The 21,272-nt window shown below is 36.5% G+C and overlaps 2 protein-coding genes and 1 long non-coding RNA gene across 3 annotated transcripts in view; 2 read left to right on the plus strand and 1 right to left on the minus strand.

The window, feature by feature from the left end:
* Positions 1–1,939: 1,939 nt before the first annotated feature.
* On the plus strand, positions 1,940–7,760 carry LOC116421566. Its single transcript, XR_004231973.1, has 3 exons — positions 1,940–2,415; positions 2,501–2,644; positions 7,677–7,760. It is a non-coding gene; the product is annotated as an uncharacterized LOC116421566 (long non-coding RNA).
* A 2,394-nt stretch (positions 7,761–10,154) lies between these two features.
* Positions 10,155–13,747, minus strand: GON7 (GON7 subunit of KEOPS complex). The gene is made up of 2 exons (XM_003756150.4): positions 13,439–13,747; positions 10,155–10,325 (listed from the first exon to the last, which is right to left on the minus strand). Exons 1-2 carry the CDS (start codon positions 13,647–13,649, stop codon positions 10,186–10,188), a joined length of 351 nt encoding a protein of 116 aa, XP_003756198.1. The 5' UTR covers positions 13,650–13,747; the 3' UTR covers positions 10,155–10,185.
* A 193-nt stretch (positions 13,748–13,940) lies between these two features.
* UBR7 (ubiquitin protein ligase E3 component n-recognin 7) overlaps positions 13,941–21,272 on the plus strand; it is a 33,291-nt gene continuing 25,959 nt past the window's right edge. Inside the window, exons 1-4 of the mRNA XM_031952312.1 lie at positions 13,941–14,176; positions 17,921–18,054; positions 18,632–18,692; positions 20,059–20,154. Of these exons, the coding sequence (XP_031808172.1) occupies positions 14,027–14,176; positions 17,921–18,054; positions 18,632–18,692; positions 20,059–20,154 (441 nt within the window). The 5' untranslated portion in view covers positions 13,941–14,026. The remainder of the gene's footprint in view (positions 14,177–17,920; positions 18,055–18,631; positions 18,693–20,058; positions 20,155–21,272) is intronic.

Below are 21,272 nucleotides of genomic sequence, written 5' to 3' on the forward strand. Positions count from 1 at the left end.
AAAAAGATTTCTCCCATGAAAATGTAACAACATGGATAACTGTTGATGATTTAGATTTTTACTTATCAAAGGCCAGGTATAAAACATTTTGGCAAATGAATGGAGATAACCAGCAAAGAGTCCAAATGAACTTCCCAAAAAGATCAGGTCAGAGTTGCTTCACCCACACAAGCATGTGTTTTAATTTTATTGATATTGATCTTTGATTTAAAGTCAGTGGTATAACTGTACAGACAGCTAATGCAGAATGCTTCCCATATCAGTAACATGTTTCCTATGATGTGAAACAATTAAAAAAAATTTTTTTTCCCTGATTTTGTTTGCTTTTTGCCATATTTAATATCCCAAATCTTTTAGAAGAAAGCATTCCTTATACATATGGAGTCTTAAATTCCAAAAACCTCTGACCTCTACTACTCTTTTGTATTATTATATCACATTTCATAGCCCTTTTAAGGTTTACAAAGTGCTTTCCCTTGAGGTAGGACAGGCTTCACATTTAGAGTTAAGGAAGCTGAGTATAAGCTGAATATAGGAGTAATGGCTACATGTTTGTGATCACACAGGTAGTAATTTGTACTTCTAGGATACAATGAAGTCATAAGATGCCTCCTCTCACTAATCCAGTCCTCTAGGGATAGTTACCCAATGTGCTCTTTTCTAATGGGAGGGTTATTTTTCCTTTAAAATGAGTCAGAGGAGATTTAATTTGTTTGAATGATTGATTTTCTTAATTTCCATTGTAGTTTTTTTAGTGTCTATAAGGCTGAATTACTTATACTTTAAGTAAAAATCGTTGAGGCTATTTAAAAAAGCTGAGATGTTGAAATTCTTATTTATCTTTCAAAAATTTACAAATATTCAAACAAGCATAATTTACAAATTAAGAAACTGTAATTTAAATAGCTAGCATTTATATAGTACCTACTATATACCAGACATTGAACTAAGTCTTGTGTAAATTTGATCCTCACAATCCTGGGAGACAGGTGCTATTTTTATACCCATTTTTACTGTTGAGAAAACTGAAGCAGATAGAACTGATTTGCCCAGGGTCAAGTAGAAATCAGTATTTGAAATCAGGTCTTCCTGACTGCAGGCCCAGTTTCATTCTATTACAATCAGCCCCGTTGCCCCAATTTTCTCTTTTTAGAGTTACTATTAGACAATTCTACAATCTAGCCTTCATTTGTACTTGGGTACACAAAAATAATTATCAGTAAATAATGATTGCAAGGGAATGGTAAACTTTGTTTTCAAATAATATGTAGATCTTGTAGACTAAAAAGAAACGGTTATCAATTAGTTTTCACTCAGAACAGTTTGTGAACACAAAGACAAAATCTGGGGAGTTGCCAGTCTTACTGGCTGATGTGGGTCAAAAGCTGTCCTGGAATGACTATAGCTTGCCGAGTATTATTGGTATTCTTGCATTTTAATTTCTGTCCCAATTTTTATGAAGCCATATAGTAGAGCAGAAAGAACAAAGGACTAAGAATCAAAAGTTCCCAGATTTTATTTCAGATCTACCATTTATCATTGATAGAACTATTTAATCAAAAGTATATTCTGTTTTTTTTCTATAAGAAATTTGGAAAAATAAGAAAAAATATTTCCTTAGTAGTTTGCATAAAACCAATGACTTATTTTGTTTTGAGAATGGCAACATGCACAATCTTAAAATGAGACAACTGTCTTACATCTTGTCTCTGTTGGATACCAAGTAGACAAAGACAATATTATGAAGCGTTCTTTTTTCAGGAAAACAACGAGTTGAAAGTTTCTTACTGTTTGTGCATTCTTAGCATTAGATCCAAACTTTTTTATCCTTTGGTTACAGACATTTCTAATAAAGTAGGGAGCAGAGTTCAAAGATACTATTCTTTTTAATAAGTTTTCAAAAGGTTGACAAAACAGTCTGAATATTCTTACTGGCTAGGTTATTTCCATTTGGCATTAAATGTATCTGATGCTTCTGCTGAATTCAACACAGCCTGAACTTGATAGGGTAAACTTTTTTCGTTTTTAACAAGAAAACATTCATGAAAATCTTCACTTTGGTCATTATTTGTTCAGGAAGGAATCTATTAGAGTTGGGGAAGAGTGGCAATTAAATTTATATTGGCCAGAGAACTAGAGCCTTCAAAAGACACCTAATATTTCTATAGCTTCCCTTCAATTTTTTGGGTTGTGGCCAAATTGCCTACATTTTGGATGGACAGGATTACTACTTGCACTGTTGGCAACACTTCCAGATATTTTGCAGCTCAGATATGATGCCACAAAGGTAGGGGAATGGGAGAATGGAGATATGTCATAATAACTTAAAAAGAAAAATTTTAAAGAGGACATTCCTGTCCATCTTTTAAAGCCTAACTCAATGTGCATGAAGTCTTCTCTAATCTGCCACCAGAGGTAATAACTTCCTCACTTCCCACTTCCTACAACAAGGACCTGCACTTTGGTAATATTGTATAACCTCCATGTTTGTGTCTTCTAGCCTCTAAGTACCATGAGGATATGGTCAAGAAAAAAAAAAGTAGAGTTCTCAAATTCTGCTGCATTTTAAAAATTGCTGAATCCTCTTCCTAAACTATGCTTAAATGATGTTGATTGCTCTAGAACTTCTCCAGCTACTTCTCAGGTAATTTAACCTTTTTTACCTAAAATATAAACTTGGTAATTTTGTGTTGTAGATTTTTACTACTGATACTTAAAAATAGGATTTTGAATTACTCTCATTAATTTATAACAATGTGTGAAACAAAACAGCCAAGTATGCATTCTGTACACATTGCAAGTACTAACAAAGTCTCATAGAATAAAATCTTTAGAGAAAATGTGGCTGGGGTTTTTGTTTGTTTTGTATTTGTTTTTCAACTCTAATATAAAAACTAAAGAGTCTCCAGTGAATTCTCCATAGATGTCAAAATAATCTTTCGGAAGCATATCTGACCATGTCACCTCCTGCTCAGAAATCTTCAGTGACTATCTTTTGTTTTTAGGCAAAAACAAACTCTGCAGTTTGACATTTCAAGCCCCTCCCAATGTGGCTCAGATTTATTTCACATTAATCCCACACTACATTTCAGCCAAACTAGACAGCTTGCTGTTCCCCAAACTTGGCAGTCTCTTCCTGTTTCTGGGCCTTTCCATAAATTGTCTCTTATGAATAGAATCTGTGGCTTCCTTCAAGGATCAGCTCAAATGCCAATTTCCATACAAAACTCTTTCAGACTTTTTAATCCTAAATGCTCTTTCCATGTCATCAAATTATCTCGTACTTTTATATTTATATACTTTTAATATATACATTTATAGTTAAATTTATATAAGTATATATGTATTCTTTTATATTTATATACTGGAAAATATAAGCTTTCTGAGGGCAGGGCCTTTTTTCATTTTTGTTCAGTGAATATCCAAATAAATGCCTTGCATAGTAATTCCTTGATAAATAATACTTGGTGAACTGAGTTTTCTCAGATGAAAACTATTCTTGGTATTATGTTTCATACTTTTTCAGGAATAATTTTCTTTCTAAAACTTTTTTTAAAAAATAAAAATTGTATTGATAGCCTAAATTTTCTTTTATATCCTGTTCCTTCATCTCTCTTAGACAGCCAACTTATGTACCCCGGACTCCCCCCTCCCCCAACCCTGGTTAAAGGAAGTGTTAAAGGGTAGGCATTCTTTAATTTTAATTAAATATTTTTCCCCAGTTAAATTCAAAACAATATTTTACATGTTTCTAAGATTTTTGAGTTCTAGGTTCTCTCTTTTATCCCCATCCACAATTATGAAACCTTATATGAAGCTATGCAAAACATTTTCATAAAAATTGTGAAAAGATAGATCTCCTACCCTAATGAAAATAAAAACCCTCAAGAAAAATTAAGTTAAAAATAGAGAGATAGAGAATGCTTCGATCTATATACAGACTCAGTCACTTCTTTCTCTGAGTATGGATAGGATTTTTATCATGAGTCCTTCATAGTACACATGGATGATTGTATTATAAGAATAACAAAGTCATTTACAGGGGTCATCTCGGAACATTGCTATTACTTTGTATCCAGTATATTTGACTTTGTTCATGGAGGCCTTTCCAGAGTTTTTTGTTTTTGTTTTTCCTGAGAGCATCCTGCTCAGCATTTTCCAGAACAATATTCCATAAGAGAAATTTGCTTCAACATTTTTTTTTACAATTGCTATTGCTAATTGCATTTATCCCCATTTATTTTCTCTTCTTTCACTCTGTCCTTCCTCAAAAGGGTTTTGCTACTGATTATTCCCTCTCTCAATATGCACTTTTATCATGCTCCCCCACCCCCTTTCCCATATACCATTCCCCTTCTGTTTTTCTTCAGGTAAAATATATTCCTGTACTCCTATTGAGTATGTATGTTATTTCCTCTTTGAGCTAATTCTGATTAAAAGTTCACTCAACTCACTCCTCCTCCACTATAAAGCTTTTTCTTGCCTCCTTTATGGTAGATAATTTGCACCATTCTATTTCTCCCTTTCCCTTTCTCCTAATATATTGCTCTCTCACTTCTTAATTTCATAAAATATACATATTGTAATGCCAGAGGAACGGAGGCATGAGGCAGGTGAGAGATTAGAGAGTTTTCAATAGTTTATTAATTGGAGAGTATAATTGACTGGACAGGACTCTCGTCTCAAATTATCCAGTCAGATAGAGATATACTGGGACCAAGGAAACCATGTTGGTCCCAGGGCTGGAATCCAGCCTGCTGCATCTAGCAGCCAGGCTCTTCCAGCAATGGACAAGAGAAAGCCAATCACTTAAATATTCTCTAAAGACAAAGGACCCAAAAAAGGAGGGAAGGCTTCTGTCAGGTTGGGGGGAGACCATAACTCCTAAAAGCCCAGAGACAGGATGTCTGAATACCCAGAGATAAAGATGTCAGTGAGGTATCTTGGAATATTTTAGAGGGATATTGTAAATTCTTGAGAACAGAAGGTCTGCTCTCTTGTTTATCTTGCTATCAATTTATAACCTTAGAGTAAACGGTTCCCAATCTTAATGGACCAGAGTGGGTTTTTACGACTAAGGGGATTTGACAGAATAGTTAAGGAAACTGAGACAAAGGAAACTAGTTCAGGGAAACCAAGTCAGAACAGTTAAAGAGAACTGAGGCATAACAATATTATCCCTTCATATTCAACTCACACCTGTGCCTTCTGTCTGTATATACTCCTGCTATAATAATGAGAATGTTCTTGATGAGGTTTAGGTTTTGGGGTTCCCTTTAGTAGGAAACCAAATGATAAGGTCTAGATTTAGGGAACCAAAATGAGATTGGGGTTTCTGGTGGTCAGGGAATTAAATGATAAGGTCTAGTGGCAGTGGGGTTCAGGGAACCAAATGGAGAGGTTTGGCTCCCCCCTACACCCTCTTGGGATTCAGCACAAGAATAGTGAGTTTGGGGGAACTCCCTTCTGGCAGCACAGAGATTCTCTGTAAAGGAATTTATAGACTTGAAAACCTAGATTGATAAAAGAGGTTTATTATGGGGATTGGAAGTAAGGTTAGAAATCCTGACAGAGAGGCTAGATAACAGAATGAAACTGCCTTGTGTGCTTTCCCGGGGTGGGGGGGGGGGGGGTGGGGGATCCCTCACTGAGGCAGAGTCCCAGGAGATTTTCTCCAAAGATTTTTAGAGTTTCAGGGTCCCTTCTTCATTCTGATGTGTTTCAAATATCATCTTCCCACATTGGAATATAAACAGAAAAATTTATTAAGGGTAGGTATTCTTTCATATCTCTTTTAAGTCCAAGTCTGCACTTTGAAAAATTCAATTATTTCCATTTACACTGCTATAGTCACTATGTGTGTATATGTATGTATGTATGTGTGTGTGTGTGTGTATATATATATATATATATAAAGAGAGAGAGAGAGAGAGAGTGTGTGTGTGTAATGCCAGTCTCCCTGAACTGCCCTACCTCAGTAATTCTGCCCTAAATCTCAGGCTATCATACTACCCTTCCTTCTTGATCATCAGAATAATTGATAAGGATAAAAGATCTTATATTTTACAATATTAGATGCTGCTCCCCATCCCAATCTATTAGAATATCAGATCAAATACTTTACCCCATTAGAATATCAGATAACTTTCCCATCTCCGGTGCCTCTGTCACCCTATAAAGAATCTCTATACCCTACATTGGAGACTGGATACTTGGAGACAAGAGTCTGATCCAGTCAACTGACTTACTGTCCAATAAATTAATTTATTATAACTCTAACCTTTATCTTCCCTCAGTTTCTCCAGCATTATGAGAAAGAGAGGGGGGCGGGGGGAAGAGGGGCTGTTTGTCTAAGTCATCTTTTTCTATAAGGTTTTTAATTCATAAACAAATATTCTAGCCAAGCAACTATGAACTGCATAAATTTGTAAATATATTCTGGCACTACCATATTCATTGAAGAACAAATATTTATATCCAAATTTATATGCTTTTAAAAGCCCATTTTGTATTTAACTCATCATGGTTTACATTCTTCTCAAAGTGGTTATTACATGCATGAGTCTTGTGTAAAACCTATGAGGCTCATTTTTTTTGGTTCTGTACTGGGTTTAACTCACCTACAAAAATAGTTCTTGCCTAGCTAGGCTGGAAAACTCATTTCCTCCTTAGAGAGATCACAGACTGCAAGTAACACTACATTCTTGTCAGTTCTAGTTTTGGAAGATTTTCTTTGTTGTAGGGGAGGTCCTGTGGATGGGATGTTGGGAAACGCCTGTCATGGAAAACCCCAAAATAGTTATTTCGGAGATCAACTTTTTTTCTCTCTTAGCTATGCCAAAGTTTATGTTTTGGGAACAGCAAATTTAGGAGATTAAAAAAAAAATTTCTGCCCGGAGATCATTATATACCTCAACAACGATACTGTTTGAGGATGTATTCTAATGGAAGTGGATTTCTTCGACAAAGAGATCTAACTCAGTTTCAATTGATCAAGGATGGACAGAAGCAGCTACACCCAAAGAAAGAACACTGGGAAATGAATGTAAACTGTTTGCGTTTATGTCTTTCTTCCCAGATTATTTTTACTTTCTGAATCCAATTCTTGCTGTGCAACAAGTGATTCGGTTCGGTTCTGCACACATATATTGTATCTAGGATACACTGTGATATATTTAACTTGTATAGGACTGCTTGCCTTGTGGGGGAGGGGGTGAAGGGAGGGGAGAAGTCGGAACAGAAGTGAGTGCAAGGGATGTTGTAAAAAAAAAAAAAAAAAAACTACCCAGGCATGGGCTCTGTCAATAAAGTTTTAAAAAAAATTTTAAAAATAAATAAATAAATAGAGAAACCTAAAAAAAAAAAAATTTCTGGGTCATTGGTCCCATTTTCCATCAAATCCATTTTTATTACTTATTCCAGTTTTATATTATTTATCTAGAACCTGTGTGTTTAAATTATATAGGACACAGGGTGATAAACATAAATATTACTCCTTTCTTGTTTCAGCTCCCGACTTTCCAGAATTTTCCACCTCATCATCAGCATTCTTACCCTGGAGATAATACTCTTTTCCGATTTGTTAGTTCTTGTTTTGGGTTTTTGTTCTACTCCAAGCTACCTGGACTACCCCTCCCCCATCTTCCTGATATAGCTATCTTCCCCCTTTTTTCCAGCTCCTGTTTATATGTTTTCTCCCAGTAGAAGCTCCTTGAAGGTAGGTATTATCCTGCTTCCATATGTATTCCAAGGACTTAATAAATACACAAGTATATGCATTACCTTTATTGAGATGTAGCCTTTAAAAACACACACTTTAAACATACTAGACCAAAGCCAGAACACTGGAATTTGCAGAAATAAATTTTCATATTCAACTTTATGATATCTATTTAAATTCTATGAGAATGAGGACATCCTTTTTTAGGTTAAAAGATTACTATCAATGAAAAATGTTTCATTATATTTTGACATTAGGTTTCCTTTCCATTCTTTTAAAGTAAGTCTAACTAGTTTAAAAAAAAAATTATTCTGTACCATTTAAAAGGGCTTTTAATAATTGGTATTATTATTTTGATTATTATATAAAAGCACTTAGCAACAGGTAAAAGTGCCAAAGCAAATAAACCTGAAGTGACTCAAGAAAGGTATGTGATTCCAGCAGCTTTATCTATTCTTTGGGTATAGATTTCAGAACATGTTAATTCACCATGCTACTCACATTTCCTAATTAGAAAAACAACAGGTATAGCAATTTACATTATTCGGTTTCTCTACCACTCCCACCTAGACTGCCCAATAATATTCCATCTCTCAATCTGTAAACTAAACTGGGAAAAAACAAACAAACTGGAAAAAAAGACATTTATTTCCTTGTGTTGGTGACCTTGACCAAGACAATGACTTGTTTCCTGACATGTAAAATAAAGGCTGATGGTCATCTTGTATATCATTAAGCTTTAAATCCTATAATTCTTTAAATTTCATTTAACTCCTCCATATATACTTCACATTAATTTGTATAGCTGCCATAACCAAACCTAAAAGGAAAATGGTAGGGAATTCCCTTTACTCTAACACTTGATGGACAAGTTACTAATTTCACAAAGATTTGTTAAGAGACTATATTCAATCCCTAACGTTAAATTATTTAATTATGTTAAACATGGAACTGACAACTTAAAAAAAAGTATAATATAGTGTTTCTTAATTGTGCTTATCACATTCAAAGACAAAATAATAACAGTTCATCCCCATATATTCTAAAAATATCATTTATGTTTTTTTAATTTATAAAATTCTGGCACAGAAATATAGCCCAGCAGGTTTTTACAATATAGTGCTGGCTTGACCTTAACAAATGAGATCTTGCAAAATCCACAATTCAAATGCTTATAAATTAAAGTTTATATCTCTGGCAGCTGATAAGTAATGGTAGAAGAGCTATCCCCTCTAAAAATGTGTCCTAAAAGCAACTTAAGTATTTAATCACAAGATGTAAATCAATAAGGAGCACAGGATTTTCTTGGGTTGTCATCCAAGGATTTCCCCTTTTCTTTATTTCTCTCAGTTTAGAAGAGAGAAGTCCTAAAGTCCTGTCATTCCTATATTTAGTAGTCAAGTGTGAAGTTTGGACCTCAACTCTTTGCAATGTGACCACTCACAAAGCATGATATAACATGTTCTTTATATATAGCTAAAGCAACAACTAGAAAATATCCTCCCTAACATCATTAATTGGTTCCACACAAATATTATAGGCAAAAACATTACAGGGCCTCAAGTATTTAACCACATTAGGGTAGGGACTGATTATAACATTTATTATATGTTATATATGAAATAGAGTTCAAATTTAACTTATTTAACTTATTTTAGAAAGAAAAAAGGCTAAATTGCTATTTGAGGTGATTTTAAAGACCATGTGAGACATACTGTCAATTTTTTTTTTTAAATTTAAAAGTTCCTAAATTTAAAAGTTACCAGCCTAACTTTGATAGCAGATCATTTGACTCTCCACTCTTGTATCCAGTATTCTAGCTAAACTGGCCTTTTTTTTCCTTATACACATGTCATCTTCTTTCTCTTTGCACAGACTCTCCTTTCTCAGCTCCCACTCTTGCTGTTTAGCTCACCTTTAAGGTACATCTTAAGAGCTACCTCCTTCAAGAGGCCTTTCCTTATATCCCCAGTTGTTAGTCTACTCTTCTTCCACTCAAAATTCTTTTGTATATATATGGAAGCAATGTGTTACAATGGTAAGAAAAATGGTTCTGGAATCAAGAGCTGGATTCAACCCTATAGGTATGACCTGGCAAAAGTAAGTCTCTTAATTCTTCTGAGGATCTTAGGATCTGTAAAATGAAGAAGTTGGCTCAAATAGTCTCTGAAGTTCCTTCTAATGCCAGATGCAGCGATATGGTGTGCTTCTATACAGGAGTCCATATTACATCTCCTTGAAAGGATGTAACTCCTTGAAGGCAAGAGCTTTAAATGCTTGCTGATTGAATAATATCCTCACCCATGAGGACTGTTTTTATTTCCAAACAATGGTCATATTTTTTTTTTTGACGACAGAAACATTTTCCTTTGACAGAGTAGCCAAGAAGGTAAAAACAGATGCATTTTTACTAACATACAAATTTTGCAAGATGTCAATATATATCAAATATTTTTAATCAAGATTTAGCCAAAGTTTTTTGCTCCACAATTACATTCAAGATTACTGTCAAAATGTATGGGTTTTATCCGTTTTGCAGGTGGTCCAGATGAGTAAATTTTGTTATGAGTGTTACTTTCTTCATCTTCAGCCTCATCGTCTTCACCTTTTAAAATAACAAATATTTGTTGTATGACAGTATTTTTAAAGGATAGCTAAAAAGGTTAATAAGGAGACCAAAGGAGATTATATATACACTTTCAAAATTACAAAACATTTTATAACTACTATAATTATATATATATACTATAACTACTATAATATAAATATTTCACTATTTCACTTCTGGGGTAAAACACAAACACACAAAATTAACTGAGGTATTAAATGAACATCTTTTAAATTTGAGGTAAGTAATTCAGCAATGTATAATTCTATTCCTGAACTTTAAAAATCACTATTCTATGTAAATATTACAATTAACCTGTTGTTGGTAGAGGTTCCTCCTCCTACTGATTTTACATTATTTCAAGAAGTTAGGAATAGTGTTTGAAGTTATGAACCATAGCTATTGCCCACCTGGTTCATGAGCCAAACTAACTGGTTTATATAAGGATGAAAACTACCATCTAAAGTATATAATTGCCCCACAAGACCTAACCAACCTATACTACTATTGTTGATTAGTTTTCAATAGTGTCCAACTCATCATGACCCTGTTTGTGGTTATCTTGGCAGATACTGGAATGCTTTGCCAGTTCACAAATGAAGAAACTGAGACAAACAAGGGTTCTTGTCCAATTTGGGCCATACAACTAAGCAAAAGTGTCTGAGGCAAGAGTTGAATTCTGGAAGATGAATCTTCCTGGCTCCTGGCCAGACACTTCATCTAATGTGCCACAGATCTGCCCTAACAGTAATATTACTAAATAGTTTTGAGATACTAGGATTATAAAACTTTATGATCTATCTTTCAACAAACTTAAATTGCAGTCAAAAGGGATGAGAAGCTTGTCTAGTGAAAGGAAACTTCAATTCATCTTACTACTCAAAATATCTAATTGAAATAAAAACTTACCTAAATATGAAAACAAGAATTTATTTGGCTACATCTTATTCTATATGCACCCTCACAAAAATGCATGGAAAAACAGATGCTATCAATTATCCCCATTTTACATATAAGAAAACTGAAGCTAAGAGAGGTTAAATGAATTACCCAGGGTGAAATAGAAAAATGTCTGAGGTAGTCGCTCTAAACCAAGTACTGAGTAAAAAATAAGTACTATTGGCTGTGTAGTAAAAAGAGTTCAAAGTAGGGCAAAGGCTTAGCTAGAGTACACAGGACTAATTACTTCATAAATATTAACTTTTCCAAAGGAGCTAAGCTTCAAGTGTCTTGCAACATAAGCAGTAGGAAGGATAAAGGGTATATGTTGTAGGAGGATCTCGAAGGAATGTTAACCTCATCTGCCAGCCACTGAAGAGGTGGGGGAGGGACTTCCAGGTCAAGGTCAGGGATAAAGGACTATGCTCAGGCTCCTGAAGATTGTGTGAGCACATCTCAAGTTTTGCACCGATTCCTGCAAGGTGGTAGTAAAAGTTTATTGCTTCATTCATCCTGAGTTTGTTCATTTACTGCCCCCTTATTTGGGATTCAAAATTGTTTCTAATAGGCATTTAGTCCAACCACAAATTAGTCATTTAAGGGACTAGTGCCTCAGTTTCCTCATCTATAAAATGAGTTATCTAAGACACGACCACTTATGTCTTTTTCTTCTGTCTCACCTTGGTGTGGACTGGTGACCTTCATTTCTTGAATGCTATCCTCATACTGCACAATCTCAGACAAGTGCTAACAAGCTGGAAACATTTAAAACAAGGATATGGCAAGGATCCCCTGTGGGAAGGGCAGCTTTTCAATTTCCAGAGAGATCAATGCCTGAATTTTTCCCCTCACTATAGCAACTTGTAAAGCTGTCTACCAGGATCTATGTGGACAGGTGTGCCAAGAATAAGAAAATTATAGATTTTAAAAAAAAATAAGTATTTTAGTGGCATATTGGGGAAAAAAACCTGGATTTAGCATCAGAACTCTTGGATTTGAATCTTAAATTCTATTTAGACAAGTCACTTCTGTTCTCTAGATCACTTTCTTAGCTAGTAAAATAAAGGGTAAGGGGGCAGCTAAGTGGCCCAGTGCATTGAGCACCAGCCCTTAAGTCAGGAAGACCTAAATTCAAATCTAATCTCAAACATGTAAAACTTCCTAGCTGTGACCTTGGGCAAGTCACTTAACCCCAATTGCCTCAGCAAAAAAAAAAGGGGGGGGGGAGGGAGGACAAGGATGGATAACTCTGAAGGTCCCTTCCCAATAATTACTCTTCCCCTCATACAAGGTTGCTTTATTGAGCATCTACTAAAATACATTTTCATACTTAAGAGTATTGATACTTCACCATGGTAGAGTTCTAAATATGCCACACTTTATTCTGCAGATGCTCAGTAAATCAGTTTGCATGTGGAAGTATTTAGGTGCTCTAAAACCCCCCCTTCACCTTATAGTAGATGCTCTAAATATTATACCATAGTAGATGCTTTATGTATTATTACATTTCACCATAATAAATGCTCAAAAGTACTACACTGCACCATCATAGAAGCTATTCAATAAATAATATCCACTTTGTATAGTGGAAAGAGCAAAGGATCTGGTGTCAGAGAAGCGAGATTTGAGTACGCTCGGCCACCTATGAGTTTAGTGCCTTTTTGCAAAAACTTTGACCTTCCTAATCTTGGCTTGCTCATGTTTTGTTTTTTTATTTTTTAAATGGGGATATTTGCGCTCTGGACTTCCAAGGTTGTCCTTTTTTAAGTTTTTTGAGGAAGTCTGAATATATTCTACATGTTTGCAATTATAGTTTTTTCAGTTATTATAAGCTTTCTCCTCTCCCCCAAAGAATGAACATAAGGGCCTCAAAAGCCAAAATAAATCCGATTAAATACAAATGCAACACTAAGTGAGTAAGAATTAAAGGCCCTCCAACATATTTGAGTGCGAATTTTAAGTTCACCCTTCTCGCCGTCACCAGACCCCGTGCACAGAGGTCAACATTTCCGACCATGCGCCCTACCGCAGCGTGCAGTCTGGGGCTTAGCCCGGCCTTCTCCACTTCCCGGCCGTCCTTCTCCTCCTCTTCCCCCACCCCCTCCCGCTAGCACAGAGAGCCCCGCCGTTGCCAGGACAACGGAGCCGCCGCGGCCGTCGTCATCGCTCACCCTCCGAGACTGAGGAGGAGCCTCCAGTCGCTGCCGGGTCCTGCTCATCCTTTCCTTCCACGGTACTGAGGAGCTCGGTCACCCGTTCCCTCATCTGCGCCAATCCAGAAAGCAGTCCCTGGAAACGACTAGACTCACTCGGCCCCTCGCAAGCTATTCGGATCCGCTGCTGCTGCCCGTCCCGATCTACAAACTCCCCGAGCAGCTCCATGACGACAGCGCTTCAACTACCCGCCACCGGAGCGACCCGGAAGCGGAAGCGATCACTGTCACAGCCGCAAGGGGGAGGGGAGTGGGGAATGGTTCGGGACGGGGGGAGGGAAAGGGGCGGGGATAAGCAGCAACAACAACAACAACAACAACAAAAAAAGAAGCCTGCGCATTTCGTGCCTCCCGCCTTCCCTGGGCTTCCGCTTCCGCAATCGGCGCCGCCGTTCTCCCCCGCCGCTCCCCGCCTTCTCCTCCTGACGCTGATTGGTTTCAGGAAGCGAAGGGGCGGGGTTCCGCCATCTCCGGCTACACCCCTCGCGCGCAGTTTTCCCGCCGCCCCCGATGCTGAGCACCGGGCCTGCCGGCTGACAGTTGAGTATGGCGGGAGCCGAGCGAGGCGGGGGCCGGCCAGCCGAACAGGAGCCAGTGGTGTCGTTGGTGGATGTATTAGAGGAGGATGAAGAACTGGAGAACGAGGCCTGTGCGGTGCTGGGCGGCAGCGACTCGGAGAAGTGCTCCTACTCGCAGGTGGGCGGAGGGGGGGGGCAAGGGCTGAGATTGTGGAGCTCGCGACCCCCTCCCACGCAAGTTCGCCAACTCCCCGCCTTCCGCCCTCTTGACCGTTCCGTAGACTGAATTTGGGCTCCTTCAGGCCCCCGGCCTGTTCTCCCCTTCCAAAATTTCTTGAGATCATTCTGGATCCTCCCATTCTCGTCCCCCTCCTCGCGCCTCTTCTCGGCTCGTTCTGTCTGCCCCGAGCATCCCTCTCTTCCCGGCCCGTTCTCTCTGCGGAGATTCCCCCTCCCCCCATTCTTTGCCAGTTCACCTCTCCCTGTCCCGGTACTTGACCTGCTCTTCCCCCTTCAAAATTCCTCCCCCACCTTGATGTCCGGGGTTTCCTAATTCCCAGTTCGGCCCCCCTTTGCCATCCTGCCCCGCCCTTTCCAGTGTGTCGTCCTCGTTCCCAGCCCAAACCTTTCGTTCCCAACTCGAGCCTCCCGTTCCCAAGGTTTCCCTCGTCCCCAACCTACCTCCCGTTCCTAACCTAACTTCTCATTCGCAACATTCCCCCTTCTCAGTCTTCCTGGTGGCTAACATACTTTCCCATCCCCAAGTTGTTTTCCTTTCCAATCCGACTCTGTTCTTTACCTATTCCGTCTCCTTCCCCAACCTGTCTCCCCCCTTAGCAACTTGTCCCCGCTCCCACTTAAAAATCCTCTCATTCCTGTGCAAGGCCACCCTTCTTTCTCTTTTAAAGGCTTTTCTGCCTTTCAGGGTTTTTTGTGTTTTTGTTTTGTTTTGTTTTGTTTTTTAATAAATATCCTCTTTCCTTCACATAAAGTCAAGCATCTAGTAAGCCCCGGTGTTGCAGGCACGGTACAAAGAGAAACGAAAGAAAAGACAAAAAACACCTTGGTCCTTACCCTCCAAGGGCATTACACAATCGGGTTGCTTTTGCCCTTCCGAGCCAAAGATAGGCTTCTGCCTTTGCTGCTGAGCATAGTGCCTGAAGTAAAGTAGGCACTTAATAAATGCTTGTTGATCTGAGACAATAATTTGTTAACTACCATGTACAGACAAGATAAATACTGAATAAAGTGTAAATAATTTCCAGGGAAGACACAAGGATTAAGGGGATCAGGAAAAGCTTCTTGAAGAAGGTGGTTATTTTAGCTTGAATTCTTAAAGCTTAAAGGGAGAGCATCCTAAGCTAGTGAAAATGCACAGGATATCCTCATTTTTGGTCCCCTTTACTATTCTTGTCAGTGTGGCCTCATTCCTTTTCTGGATCCCCCCAATTTGTTTTTGCCCAGTCATTCCTCATTACTTGTATTCCCTTCCCAAGGCACCTTCTATTTATGGTTTATCTATTCCATTCCTTTCATAGGTAGGTTGCCCCCACTTCACCCCCTCAACATTATCTTTTCCACTGCCTTTTCCCCCAAATCACCCTTCCCTTAGGACCTTCTAGCCTTTAGTCTTCCTCGCCTTAACCGGGATCCTATGTTCCTGTATTTTCTTATTCTTGGTGTCACTTTGCTAAAATCCCACTTCTTCCTCTCTTCTTTTCCTCCTCATTTTCCTCTCCCCCTCATAATTTTCTGCTCTTTTTGCTCTGGTCATTTAGCCTGCTTTTCCTCTTCTTTCTCCTTCCACTATTCCATTTCCGTCCTAGAGAGAACAAGAATGGATAGTAAGTTCTGGGCAAGCAAAAACCTATAGTTGGGATTTCTCTGAGATGTGAGGTTTTTGGGCATCCTCTTGTCTTGTCTTATAGATATGATACTGTGTTTGTAGAAGTGAATCATTTGCAGAAGCTCTATCTCCTCTAAGAACTAGATAGGAAACGGGAGAATAAGTTGGCCAAAAAAAAAAAAAAAAAAAAAAAAGCAGATTTGCAGAGTACATTTGGCATTGGACAACTGTGCAAAAAGGTTAAAGGGATTACCCTTTACCTTCCAAGAACACCTAGAAATGAAGACATTAACAAAAGGAATGAAAATAGGTAAAAGACAGGAAAGCTTAGTGGAGTGTGAAAAGGTAGGGACTTAAAGGTATTATTTGATGGGGACTGAGATTATAATACAGCAACCATTGAGAAATGTGTAAGCTGCATGCAGAATTAAATAATAATTCTTACTATCAAGTTCATTTGGAAGCAGTACTTTCTTTTTAATCTCGAGGATATATACTTCAGACTTTGATCTTAATGAGTATTACCTGTTATCTTTTTATGAAAATAGGGCACCTAGGGCTGTACCTAAACACCTCAAAGGTGATTTTTTAAAAATCTTGATTAGCAGCAGGTGAGAAGGCAAAAACCTGTTTGTCTTGTTATTTCCTGGATGGTGGAGGGAGGGGATAAGGCCTTATTCTTGCATTAAATAAATTGTATTTCAGATTTGAATATCTAAGTAGATCTAGATGAAAATATTAACTATTTTCATATTCTCAAAAATGCCAACATTATAAAATATTGATCAACCAGAATGCAATTAACACCTAATTAGCTAAATTTATTTTGCTGGTTTCCAATTTTTATCTTTCATAAAACTTTACTTTTTAAAGAAAACTTTAAAGTAAAATAAAACATAAAACTTACGTTATCAAGTAAGTAGTTTCAGTATTTTAATACAAAAAGTGTATTTCAAGATAATGTCTGGGGATTAATTCAAATTCTACACAACCTCTACATCATTGACATCTATTCCTATAAGCCTTTATAATTATACTTGATATGCAGTGATGATAATGAGGTACTAAAAGATTCTCAATCATCAAATATTCAGTTATCTATCATAGATTATAATTACTATTAAGGCAAAGCTGTTTCCTAATTCATTTTAGAGTTTTAAGAAAGGTTGGAGAAAATATTTTTTTACAAAACCTTAGTTGACCACATCAGCTCGTTTTTTGTTTAGTTAATAAAATAACTATTGAACATTGACTTTATGCAAATATGTTTAAAGCATGGTTCTTTTTCATCATGGATTTTTGAAGTTGGGGGTTGAACTGAGGCAAGTACACACAAAAAAAGTAACTGGTAGTATAAGGCAATAAATGGTAAGTGCAAAATAAGCAAAACCAGATGAAGTCTGAAGAGAGAATTTCAGTTTGAAGGCATCGGAAAGTTTTACAAAGCAGAATTTGAAGCAGATCTTGAAGAATGAATAGAATTGTGATGGCTGAGAGAGGGCTTTCTAAATGGGAAGCAGTCATAATGATCTGTGACATGACTCTAAAGGTACAAAAGCTGGTCATTGTAAAGCACATTTAAAAACAGTAAAAGGTTAGATTTGGTGAAAGCAGAAAAAAGTGTAGACCATATGGTTAGAAAGGTAGGCTGGGGCCTCAATGCAAATAGATATAGGGAGATCATATGGTCATAGATCTAAAATTGAAGAGAACTTCAGAAGCCAATTAGGCTAAGCACTGCATTTTGTAGATGAATAAAGTGAAGTCAAGGTAGGATGTCATGTCCAAGGTCACATAGGTGGTCATTGCCAGAGACAAGATTTGAACCCAGGTCCTCTTGCTCCAGAGTTTGTGCTCTTTCCATTAGTGGTACATACTCTCTCCATTTTATGGTATGTGCTTTCTCCATTTTATGGTACTTTTATACTTTTTTTGAAAATAGGCTTTTAACTACAGATCTCTATGGGGTTTGAATCAAATTTCATTTATTATTTAGATCACAGAGTGCTTACTGCCAGCTGTACTCTTTTTGAATGAATTTATCTTCTTGATTTTCTTCTTCTGTGCATTTTATAGGGCTCTGTAAAAAGACAAGCATTATATGCCTGCAGCACATGCACCCCAGAAGGAGAAGAACCAGCAGGAATTTGTTTAGCATGCAGTTATGAATGCCATGGAAGTCATAAGTTATTTGAGCTATATACAAAAAGGTACAGTTGCCCCATAAAACATCTTCATAAACATAAACATATCTTCATTGGTTATTAAATCTTAACATCAATCCAAAAAGGTACACTGTAGTTTTTTTGCCTTTTCAGCTGTATTTCCCCCAGCCTCAACTTTATCATTTTGAACTAATCTTTTATAGGGTCTATAAATGATTAAAGCTGATTGTGCTAATAAAGCTGATTAATTGGTTCTTTAATAGGAGTTAGTTCTTAGGAACATTTTTTAAAATTACAGTTAAAGATACAAATTGATTTGCCTTTGCTTTGTTGTAATTAATTTACCTAGACTGATTTACCTTAAATTTACATACATGGGGTCAAGCAAGTGAACTTTATCTGTAGTAGTTCACTTGATTATTTCTGCATTCTTTTTGGCATTTTTTTCTTTTGGGGGGATCATACAATTTTTCTCTTAATACTTTTGTTCAGGAATCAGTAACCAAGTTAATTTCTAAACAAAAAAAAATGGAGAATGAATATAACTTGAATTCTGAACATAAGAATAAGACATTAATTTTTTAAAATAAGTTGAACTTATTACCTTTTTCCTTTGTTTCAGAAATTTTCGATGTGATTGTGGAAATAGCAAGTTTAAAAATCTGGAATGCAAATTACTTCCTGTGAGTAAATTTTTCAATCACTTAACAAATAGTATCATAAGATTAGATGCCAGAAAACAAATTATTTGTTTGTTATTTCCCTTGAAAATTAGCTTTATCTGCATTAGAATTTAATCTCCTTATTATTTGTTTGCAAGGCTAAGTAAATAAAGTCATTTAAGTTCTACAGTTTAGAACAAAATTAAAGGAACTAAAAAATGGATTACTACTCAAAGTATCTTACTAAAATATGTTGCATATCAAAGTGAATTTGTTTAATTTATGCTATGGATCTTTTCTGAGGAAAATGGGGTACTATAAAATTTGAACAAATAGTATCAAAGTGAATGTAGATAAAAGAATTTTTTTTACTACTTTTCATTATTTTATTGGCTAATCCTGTAATAAAGTCCTGTTCTATAATAGATGGTGTGAAGGGTGACTTGATCTTGAATGCTATACTAGTAAATTACAAGCTGGAAAGACTTTGGATATGGACCTAACAATGAGCCCTCATGTCTATCATCTGAGAACCAGTCTAATTATTTTTTTTTGGAGACACTCTTTACCATAGGGTTGATGATGATTGTTCTAAACATAGCTTCATGAAACTGTCTATTAAAAGTAGACATGGTTTCAGTCTATAGAGGTTAAATTTTCTTAGTTGACAAATTATTTAATCATGATTTGATTACTAGAGGCTTGGGGCTATCTCCCTTCCTGTTCTTTGAAAAAGGGAAGTTAATTTGAAGAAGTAGGACTATTATCTTGACTTTTTGAGAGCCTTGATCAGTCTGACTGGGCATTAGATGAGATCTGAAATTCCACCAGAATTTCAGTCTCTCCTTTTTAGTTCAGGATGATCCCATTTGTTTGTAATGAAAGTTTGGTAATTAATTATAATAAATATTAGCTCCATCTTACTGAGAAGCCAGGATTTATCACTAATGTTAAGAAAGAGTAAGAAGAAAGTTTCTCTTTTAACCTGTCTCTTAGATAAAAACTTCTCTTTGAAGGGCTGAACTTTACTGGTTTGAAAATGTCTTAAAACAGATGTTTTTAACATTTAGTCCATGACCCCACACTCTTCCAAGCATGGCTCCAACCAGTTTAAAATGTAATTGGGAAACATTTAACAAGATAAATAATGTTAATATGTGGTTTTTCTAAGTCAATAAATATGCATCTCATGAAATAGTTATGTCTGGTTTAGTAGCCCTTGCTTCTGTTTGAATTTGATGCAACTGTCTTAAAGGACAGATTTTCTTTTGGGCAGAAATTTTGGTAATGCCAAGATAATTTTCATGGTATATATCCTTTTCTTTTTGCAGTTATTTAAAAGTTAAGATTATATTGTACATTGAAACTAGTATTATCTTACTTTTAGGAAAAAGGAAAATTAAATTCAGGCAATAAATATAATGACAACTTTTTTGGACTGTATTGCATTTGCAAGAGACCTTATCCTGATCCTGAAGATGAGGTAAGAAAATTAAGGGTCAAGACTAGAGTCCATGTCACCTAAGGGTCATGGGAATGCATGGTAAGGATTGAACTTCTTCCTAAGCAGGCTTCTTTCTTTTTTCTTTTTCTCTCTCTTTTTTTTTCCCTGAGGTAATTGGAGTTAAGTGACTTGCCCAAGGTCACATAACTAGGAAGAGTTAAGTGTCTGAGACCACATTTGAACTTAGGTCCTCCTGACTTCAGGGATAGTGCTCTATCCACTACATCACTTAGCTGCCTCCAATGGGCTTTTTTCTTAAGAATGAAACAGCCCACCAGGTATGTTATAAACAGTAGACTTAGGATAGTCTAGGTTCTATTCTCAGCAGTTCCAGAACTAGTTGTGTGATATTGGCAAGTCATTTCAGCTCTCTGGAAATCAATTTTTTCATATGTAAAATGGTCAAATTGATCATTTTAAAGCCCTAAAAAATTTTTCCATCTTTGAGTTGAAAGGGACCATATAGGAAACTTAGCCAGAGAGAAAAGGGCCATTTTCTCACACAGGTCTTGTTATTCTAAATTAATTGTTTTTTCCATTGAGCTTTGTAGCTTTTTATCCCTACAGTGAAGAAAATGGGCATTTAGGTTTATAATTTGGTTTTCTTTAAGACCACAAGGGGGCTCTCAGCTCAAGTGTAACAATCTGCCATTGCCCATATCTTTTCTGTACCCCTCTCCTCAGTCCTTTTCCACTCTTCCTCTGAGTAAATAGTCTTTTTTTCTATTCCTTCTAATCACCTTTGGGCTACAGTTACTAAATTGAATTATGGAAGAATAAATTGAAAACAGCTATGAATCAATCTGGTATGTGTGCATGTAGATTAAAAACTTGGTGTTTATGTGGGTTTAAAGAAAGTGGACAGAAGCCATAAGTGAACCAATAAAGAGAAAGGGAAAAATGAAGAAGAAGAAAAAAGCCAGTTTTTAAAGAAATTTAAAAATAAAAGGACAAGTATGTAATATACATATAAACATAAAAATATAGAATATAATATGAAAGATAAAAATAATAAAGACATTTAAAAATTGGATATCTCTCTATTCAATAATTCTGTTATTTACTGCTGTCCTTTTGGGTTGAAGGAGGTTATGTAG

This window comes from Sarcophilus harrisii, chromosome 2, assembly GCF_902635505.1.
Source record: "Sarcophilus harrisii chromosome 2, mSarHar1.11, whole genome shotgun sequence".
In the NCBI taxonomy this organism is placed as follows: Eukaryota; Metazoa; Chordata; class Mammalia; order Dasyuromorphia; family Dasyuridae; genus Sarcophilus; species Sarcophilus harrisii.